The 8976-nt window shown below is 34.3% G+C and overlaps 2 protein-coding genes across 2 annotated transcripts; both read right to left on the bottom strand.

The window, feature by feature from the left end:
* Window positions 1-1219: 1219 nt before the first annotated feature.
* On the bottom strand, window positions 1220-2932 carry LOC104736071 (GTP-binding nuclear protein Ran-1). Its single transcript, XM_010455991.2, has 5 exons — window positions 2698-2932; window positions 2491-2560; window positions 2249-2305; window positions 2038-2155; window positions 1220-1813 (listed from the first exon to the last, which is right to left on the bottom strand). Exons 1-5 carry the CDS (start codon window positions 2698-2700, stop codon window positions 1396-1398), a joined length of 666 nt encoding a protein of 221 aa, XP_010454293.1. The 5' UTR covers window positions 2701-2932; the 3' UTR covers window positions 1220-1395.
* Window positions 2933-5635: 2703 nt separating this feature from the next.
* Window positions 5636-8889, bottom strand: LOC104736070 (26S proteasome regulatory subunit 8 homolog A). Its single transcript, XM_010455990.3, has 9 exons — window positions 8297-8889; window positions 7828-7925; window positions 7501-7725; window positions 7322-7384; window positions 7034-7197; window positions 6537-6693; window positions 6322-6420; window positions 5973-6083; window positions 5636-5890 (listed from the first exon to the last, which is right to left on the bottom strand). The coding sequence occupies exons 1-9, from the start codon at window positions 8496-8498 to the stop codon at window positions 5750-5752; spliced, it is 1260 nt and encodes a 419-aa protein (XP_010454292.1). The 5' UTR covers window positions 8499-8889; the 3' UTR covers window positions 5636-5749.
* Between the last annotated feature and the right edge of the window lie 87 nt (window positions 8890-8976).

Below are 8976 nucleotides of genomic sequence, written 5' to 3'. Positions count from 1 at the left end.
ATTATTACCAATTTAGTTGGCTATGGATATAAGCCATATCACATATTTTATTAATCCAATTTTGGTAGCTAGATTTGTTTGGTATTTTTACATATATTAAAATTTACATAATGCAAAGTTATTGAGTAATAATGTTTTTAATCCTTCAAGTGAGGTGAATTATGTTTATGGAAAATATACTTAAAACAGGGAAATACAAAATCATATATAGAGATTTTAGAAATTATCTTAATATTTCTTTTATCTCACAAATGTTTTTCTTAAATATGTTTTTAATAAGTTTAATGTTTAAAATATCCGATTTTAAAAGTAAATGCTAACTAATCCGATTTGGTAACTATTTTTTTTTTGTATTTTAATAATTTTCTTAAAATTTTTAAAACTAAATGCTAACTACTTGATTACTATATTCTTTTATTCTTTTAATGAGATCAATAATATTAAGGTAAAATATACTCAAAACACAGGAAAGAGGATATCTTTTTTTATAATGTGAACAAATTAACCTAAAAATCAAGTAGAGACAATATATTTCATGTCACTCTCTATATACATAGTGGTACTTCTTAACAACATATATATAAGACTATCAAGATAATTTTTTTGTATATACGAGTTGGTTTGCAAAACTTGAAATCATAAGGTAAAACAGGTTATGATTGATATTTTCGCAAATACAATCTTTATGGGTTGCTCCATCAAAATATGCATTATAAGTGTTATTTTTACGAATACAATTTTTTATGTGTTGGTTCGTCTAAATTTACATTGTAAATTTGTATTTTTTACAAATACATATTTTTACGAATGCAATTTCAAATATACATTATTAATATGTAAATTTTACAAATGTAATTTTTTATAATATTTTATGTATTAACACATACCAGATAATGATTTATTTATTTATCTTTTTCTTTCAGAAAAAAATATATTCATCTAGAATAATCTTTTCTTTAGGAAAAGAAATCTAGAATAGACGTAAAAAGGTGACTTTTCTTTTTGGGCTATGAAGTCAAAGAACTTATTTTCCTCAATGTTGGTCAGGTCTTTAGAGGTTTTATACACATGTCCTAAATCTCCTTCCAACAAGATCTACTTGCTGCTAAGTTTTCACAGGTTTATATGACTCTAGTAGCTAAATACTGGCATCTATATATCCACTGTCAAAGTATTAATTAAACTGGGAGATTCAGGTTTTCCAATCAAAACATATTCCTGGGAAGAAACAACTTAGCTTTAGATACCAATGGAACGATCCAAAAATATTGCCCTAATTTTTTTGTTACAAGACCGATAGATTTTATATGTAACATCAGAACAACATAGAGAACACCAAAACGACAAAAAAAAGCAAGAGAGCTTCCCACAGCAGCAGACGCGATTTAGAAGGATTTACTCAAAGACATCATCATCATCATCAGGGAGTGGCTGAGCTGCAGCCTGTAAGAGCTCAGCCTCGTTCTTCTGCTGATCAGCAATGTCAATGTGAACCTCTGGTGGAGCAAGAGCTGGTGTCTCCACAAAGTGAAGGTTCTGGTCCCCAGCGAGCTTTCTAGCAAGGTACAAGAAAGGCTTCTCGAAGTTGTAGTTGCTCTTTGCTGATATCTCATAGTACTGCAGATTCTTCTTCCTGTGGAATGTGACCTGCTTTGCCTTCACTTGCCTGTTCTTCACATCGACTTTGTTACCGCACAGAACAATCGGGATGTTTTCACACACCCTGCAAAGATCACGATGCCATGTCGGAACGTTCTTGTATGTGAGCCTTGCTGTGACATCAAACATGATGATGGCGCATTGACCATGGATGCTGCAAGATAATCAAAGATTAGATATCTATTCAAATGAAACAATCTAGGTAGAAGATCAGTTGCAGAAGTAGCAAGCAAGTTCCTTCTTGAATTTCACACCATAACTACAACTCATACTAAATATTAACACTAAGCACTTTCACATATTAACTTTGACACTAAATGATGATTTCTTGAACAACATACAAAACCAGATCTAAGGAATAGAGAAAGTAAAACTTACTAGTAACCATCCCTAAGGCCACCAAATTTCTCTTGACCAGCAGTGTCCCAGCAGTAGAAACGGATCTTGCCACAGTTTGTGAAGAAATCCAAAGGATGAACCTCCACACCAATGGTAGCTGCAACAAAGGAGATCAATCAGAGATCAACATCACAGCGTGTAGAATAGAAAAATTTGCAAATACACAAAACAATCTTTGTGGTATACTTACGTTCATACTTCTTCTCGAACTCCCCAGTAAGATGTCTCTTGACAAAAGTAGTCTTCCCTGCACAAACCAAAAAAAAAAAAAAGCAATCAAGGGGTTTAGCAAAAACAATCAAACACCAGGTATACTTAAGCATCAATTGAGCCACTGTAAACAGAAACGATTCGAAAGATCCGCTAAGAACAATTGATATTAACAAAAACAAACCAACGGACTAGTCGATCAAAAAGTATGGCGAGGATTACCTGTGCCACCATCACCAACAATGACGAGCTTGAAGCTAGGATAATCTACGGTCTGCTGGTTTGGTAGAGCCTGAACAAAGAGATATTCACAAACAATTTAGAAAAAAAAAAACATCAACGCAATCTCGTGAGATCTGAGAAAGAAGAAAACTCTCTAATAAACGTAATCTGATCCTATAAAAAGCGAAGAGAGAAGCGGATCGTTACCATGTTTGCGGATTCGTAGGATGATAGAGAGAGAGAGAGAGAGAGAGAGCTTAATCAGAAAAGGTTGTGTGAAAGAAGAAGAAAGCTTTCTATGATGCGGCGAGAAGGAAGGAGAGGAGGGATTGGGGGGGTTTTTAAAAGACCAAAAAAAATATTTGGGGGAGGGTTTGGCTTTGGCTTTGAGTTGACGCTACACTATTGACCGTTGGATTCTTTCTTTTTTGTTTATTAACACAGCTTTCTCCACCGTCAGATCTATTCTAGCTTTAGGTCTACGCGTACTCTCTCATTCATCGGCATTGATTTTTCCTTTTCTTTTAATTTCTTTTTTTTTTTTTTAGTAAAGCATTCAACTTACCAAAATTCGAAAATTTTAAAATTAATTGTTACTGGACACACGTCGATTTTGACAAAATAAATACTAGCATTGATTATCAATTTATTTCTTTATCGCATTTGTAGTCACCAATAAAGGTTATTGTGTATTGTTTGTTCATAACGGATTGTTTTTGGAGATGTGCTGAATTTGAAAATTTATTGTCAGAACAAGAGGAAGGAACTAAAAACAAACCGAAATTGACTAAAAAACAATTGAATTTTAAATTTAGGATTCGAAAGTATATGAAACCGAATCATGTATCATGTATGTATCAAATTTATATAATTTCTTCACGACTATTTTTTATTTTTTGTAATTTATGGTATTACGGAGATAAGTAATTCATTCAATTCATACATAGATTTGTCTGTTTTAACTTTTGGTAATAACTCGAACTTTAAGTGGGGTTATTGGTTTGTGATTTGTAAAAAGTTATTTAAAATCTTAACAAATTTAGATTATTGTATTAAGACTTTTATAAAAATCATTAAAAGTTTTATGTTGCTCAATTAAAACAATAGAATTTAAGATTGTTAATGAATTTAAATATTCTGTTATTGGTTCATGATTTTAGACATTTTTTTTACACAATAAAATCATGAAAATTATCATAAAAATATAGAAGTTGTTTGAATGACTTTACAAGATTTTAGAAAACTAATCAACAAAACTCTCTATCATTCTTTAACAATCTTTCACTTTTAATCTATCACCCCTGTTTTGCGGTGGATCCACACATTATGACCAGTGTGTATGTTTGCATCCACCCTAAACAAGCCTTGTTCGAGCGGGATGATCTGAGCATAGATAGGCTCGCCAAATCCTTGGTGACCTGCATCGAAGGCGAATGGAGCTGTTGAGCGTTCAACCATCCTTGGTTAGATGCTGCAACAACAACAAAAACAGTTGCACACAAAAGCTAATAGTAAGTAGTTTCTACTGTTAAAAGTTTTCGCTAAATCCTTGAATCAATGTCGACAAGAGCTAGAATGTATATGTGCACACTAGATCGTTCTTAAGACTCTTAGATCTAAATTTCTACTGTATAAACTTCAAAAATCTTCGTAAATTAGAATCTAGTATCGCCCCCTAAATATTGTTTTTGGAAAAACATCAAGTCTCATGGACAAACAGATAATAATAACATAACACATACACAAGTTTCCTATTACATCTTACCAACCAATAGAGGTTTTAGAGCATGGTTATTGAACATACCTAATAGACGATCGTAACTATAAAAAAAAAGTTAAAAAATAAGAAAAAGATGGAGAGATGAAAAAAAGAGTCTCAAAACACTGAATCTACACATGTTTTTATTAGTTGCATAAATTAAAAAACAATTAAATAACTAAATTCAATTAAAATATTATTAATTAATTTTGTTTGATAGCCAAGTGGCTATATAACCGATGATTATGATCTTACAAGGGTGTTAGTTATGTTTGGTTTGGTTCACAAATAAAAAGATTTCAAATATTGTTCAATTAGCTCTTTAAAAATAAAAATTCAAAAGAAAAAAAAGAGTTGTCCAAGATTTGCACGTAAAAAATAATAATATTAGTGATTTAATTTAAGGAAAAATCACATTTTAAATTTTCAAATTGTCATCCCCTAGCACTTTAAACCTTCAAAGAATTTCACTAACAATATAAACCATCAAATTAATTTTACTTACCCTCTAGAGCCTTTCTCTAGAGTACAATCTCCGCAACAAGGCAGGAATCAAGAAGAATCTCTCTTAATTACTTGGTTTGCAAGGTTTCAAAACTAATGAGCTCATTGTTGGTGTTTGTAAGGCATGTGTCTAAAGGTTTTGGTGCAGGTGTTACTCATTTGGAGGCACCCCTTAATTTACAGTTGTAACCGGTACTCTCTTGGAAGAGAAAAATGAAATGGAAAAAAGGTTTGTTAAAAAAAAAAAAAAAAAAAAAAATTTACTTACCCTAAACCTTCAAACCATGATTTTTGTTTACAGCTCCTTATGAAATGACGGAAGCGTAACAAGGAATAGTTAACCTCCATCACTTTTTTTAATATAACCACTTGCCATAATGGTTGTCTAACTTGTTTAAAATTCAAAATCCTCAAAACAATTATTATGAAGTAGGGTTTCTGAGTTTAAAGAACAAAAACAGAGTGTTATGATCACTTTTACTATTTCCTGTAAACAAAAGAATAATAAAAGAAAAATCCAAAGATGATGACAATGTCACATTGTCATACATTAATTTGAAGTACACAAAAGTTTAAGATTACACATTACCCAAAAATATTTTGTTTCATAGATAATGAAGCCAACGGAGATGATGCTGATATTAAAGCACAGAATCAAATTTTATGTGGGTTTCTCTTCTAATCTCATATCACTGAGTTGCACAAACTTTTCTTCTTAAAATTTATGTGTGCTCGTTTTAATGAAAAACAAACTGTTTTTTGAAAGACAATAATATTATTAACTATTACAAACCAGTGTTAAAGTAGGGGGATGGATAATATAACTTTGTTCTCGAAAGCTTAAAGAGCCAACCGAAAAGGAAGGTTTCAGAAAGAACCACAGACAGTAAAGGAGACTCTTTTTTATCACACGTCTGATGTGAATCTCTGTGGCTCTCCTCTCTGTCTCTCTCTCTCTTTGAGTTGAGAGTATACATAAAACAACGAGATTAATTCCTACTTCCACAGCTTACGCAGAGACATGTTCTTCTCTGTGTCTTTCTTCATCACCTTGGCCACCGCCATCTCAAAGTCTTCTTGTGTCACGTGTACTCTCCTCTCCCGCAGCGCAAACATGCCCGCCTCCGTGCACACAGCCTGACCGCAGTAACCATAATCATTAGATAAGACGCAAAACGTGGAGAGAGCAAAAGAGTAACAGGGGAATAGAACACTTTACCTTCAGCTCAGCCCCTGAAGCACCATTCATCTTCTCGGCAATCTTTTTCAGATCGATTCCACGCATCAAATTCATTTTCCTCGAGTGTATCTTCAAGATATCAAAACGTGACTGCAACACATTTTATGAACATACATTAGCCAAACCGTCCTGCCTCATTTTGGGTAAAATAAGTACGGAGATAAAGAAAAGTATTTTATACTACAGTAAATGATAGTTGAAATACTATATAACTTTATAAGGTGCCTCTTTAGAAGAATTTCACATTCTTTTCACCAAAATAACAGAGCAAAGTTGCTACCTCAAGGTTAAGCTACTTCTATCATTTCCTAAGAAACACAAGCATTACCTCTTCATTAGGATTAGGGAATTCGATTTTCCTATCAATCCTTCCAGGCCTGAGAAGAGCTTGATCCAGAATATCAATACGATTTGTCGCCATCAAAACCTGCAACAGTCAATTAAGAGAATCCATAAGTTTGTCTGCAAAATTCATACTACTTTACCACACACTCGTCCTTTTCAGCTTCATGACAATTTGTTCCTTCACAACTTAACGCGTACCTTGATTTTGTTTGATGCTTCGAATCCGTCAAGTTGATTGAGAAGCTCAAGCATAGTCCTTTGCACCTCACTGTCACCATTTCCACTTCCAGATTCCATACGAGCAGACCCAATGCTATCGATTTCATCCATGAAGATGATTGATGGTGCATGCTCCCTGAAAAACATAAGCCAGCGGTACTAGGAAGGTAAGCCAGCTAGAAAAAGTATTTTCAACACAATCATCTCATCTATGTGTACTTTTCTCATTACAAAGACTTGTACAGTGGCCTAAATGCTAGGCATCCTGAGAGAAAACCTATAAAGATAATCATCCTTGAGACTGTCTACATGTTGTTAACATATCCATAGTAGGAACAGAAAACACTTTAATCAGTTTATTCACACATGTCCACTATAGCTACTACAGACAGACATGTAAAAGATTTTTCTTGTCAACAGTTCCATTTTTTCCAACCAACCACAGAAACATCAAATAGGGACAAACATATACAAACCTTGCCATCACAAAAAGTTCTCTGACCATTCTAGAACCTTCTCCAATGTATTTCTGGACCAGCTCGGAGCCAGAAACTCTAATGAAAGTACAGTCAGTGTGATGTGCCACAGCCCGAGCCAATAGTGTCTTCCCAGTTCCAGGTGGACCGTATAACAAGACACCCTAGAAAGAGAGAGAAATGCAATCATTAGAGGTGGCTGTGTAAGAGTGCCCTTTAGGGCTTTTTTTTTTTAATCCACTTAGCATCATCAAAATAAAGAGAAGACGGTTTAAAATTCATGTGTACCTTTGGCTGCGCAATTCCAAGAGACTCAAACAGTTCAGGATGTTTGATTGGGAGCTCAATGACCTGATAAACCAGTAAAGATATAGATATTATATATAAGTTAAAAGCAGAAAATAAGAAAGGGGATAGCCAATAAATCATTGACTATTTTTTTCGTTTTTTTCTTTCACTAGGCATACCTCCTTTATTTCCTTGATTTGCTGGTCAAGACCACCAATCATGTCATATGTGGAGTCTGGAACCTTCTCAACTTTCATAAGGTTAACCAGCGGATCTACTTTACTTGGCAGAACCAGGTGGAGAACATAGCTATCATTACGGAGAGCAACTCTCGTTGATGGAGTGAGTTTCGTTATGTCTATACTTTTGTCAACATCGACAACATACTTCCCCTCTGGATGAACCTGAAACATGGGAGTTTTAAGTATAATTATAGCCATGTTCATATGATTGCAAACAATTCAAAATCAAATTAAGCCTAAATAAGAGGCTATAAAGATTCATACCTTAACCAAGACCTTGTTTTTTCCCATCACTTTAACCACTTCACCCACATAAGACCCAGGTTCTTGAAGCAGTTGCAACTCTTCTCTTAGCATTCGTACTGTTCAGTTTAAAACAACAACGAGGATTGAAACTTAGAATTAACTACATACTATAAAGACTAATAAGAAAAGCTTCAAGTATAAAATGTGATAATGAAGACAAGAATGTGAACACCAAAGTTCTATAAGAACTAGGGTTTCAAAAAAAGGCCATAGCCGAACCACCAATGTAACAATACTAACAGCCATGAAGTTTCAGATCCAATCACTTCCAGATCGGAAACCCTCAATCCAATGGATCACCAAAAAATTTAGTAATACATAATCCGAATTTGCTCAACCCAATCACACAATTTTAACAAAGATACCCATACGAAATTCCATGAAAAAAAAACAGAAGAAATTAGGATTAAAGAAGGAAGAAGGAGACCTCTAGAATTGAGTTCATTCCTCTGAGCTTCGAGGCGATTAAGGTTGTTCGTCTTTTGGCGGAGCTGACGCTGGTTCTCATGGATGTGCTGAAAATAGTATTGCTTAAGCCCTTCGCCTTGTTTCGCCGCCGCTCCCTTGACGTTGCAGGTTTCCTCCATCGCCATCTCAGGACGCCTCGCGTCCACTCCTACGGTGGCCATCTCCTCGGTGACTGAAGCAAATAATCGAACAGATCCCTCTCTCGAGTATATGCTTACCAGATTCAAAAAGATAGATCACAGAGGGGGGACGAGATCATTAAACAAATAAACCCTACTATATAGATAAGAAAAACTTGGATTATCCAACAAGACATTTTTTTTTTCTCGTTCAATTAAATATTTTTCTTTCTGGGTAAGAAAAGAAAAAATTGGGGTCGGCAAAGTACTACGATTGATTTGAAACCAACGAAACGAACCGAGCTTAAACCGCTATTAAATCAGATCAATCGAACCGAAACATATTTATACCAACACTATTTAAAGAGTAACGGAACTAAACCGAACCGACTGAACCACGAATACCAAGTATGTGTTTCGCAAGCCTTTCATCATATCAGGCAGGAGTATATCAACTTTTTATAGGCGCTTCTCACTAATCGAATATGACTGATTAGAGGGGAAAAAAAAACACACTCTA

Source organism: Camelina sativa, chromosome 13 (assembly GCF_030686135.1).
Source record: "Camelina sativa cultivar CO46 ecotype springtype chromosome 13, ASM3068613v1".
Taxonomy (NCBI): Eukaryota; Viridiplantae; Streptophyta; class Magnoliopsida; order Brassicales; family Brassicaceae; genus Camelina; species Camelina sativa.
Note: the sequence above shows the minus strand (reverse complement) of the source record. Positions and strands in the feature narration are given on the sequence as shown.

Coding starts and splice junctions, on each gene's coding strand:
- LOC104736071 (XM_010455991.2), bottom strand. Junction 2,156..2,248: donor GTTCGAGAAGAAGTATGAAC/GTAAGTATACCA, acceptor CCTTTGTTGCAG/CTACCATTGGTGTGGAGGTT. Junction 1,814..2,037: donor GGCCTTAGGGATGGTTACTA/GTAAGTTTTACT, acceptor ATTATCTTGCAG/CATCCATGGTCAATGCGCCA.
- LOC104736070 (XM_010455990.3), bottom strand. CDS start 8,498: ATGGCCACCGTAGGAGTGGACGCGAGGCGTCCTGAGATGGCGATGGAG. Junction 6,694..7,033: donor GAACTTTTTGTGATGGCAAG/GTTTGTATATGT, acceptor TATGTTTTTCAG/GGAGCATGCACCATCAATCA. Junction 6,084..6,321: donor TCCCTAATCCTAATGAAGAG/GTAATGCTTGTG, acceptor AATGTGTTGCAG/TCACGTTTTGATATCTTGAA.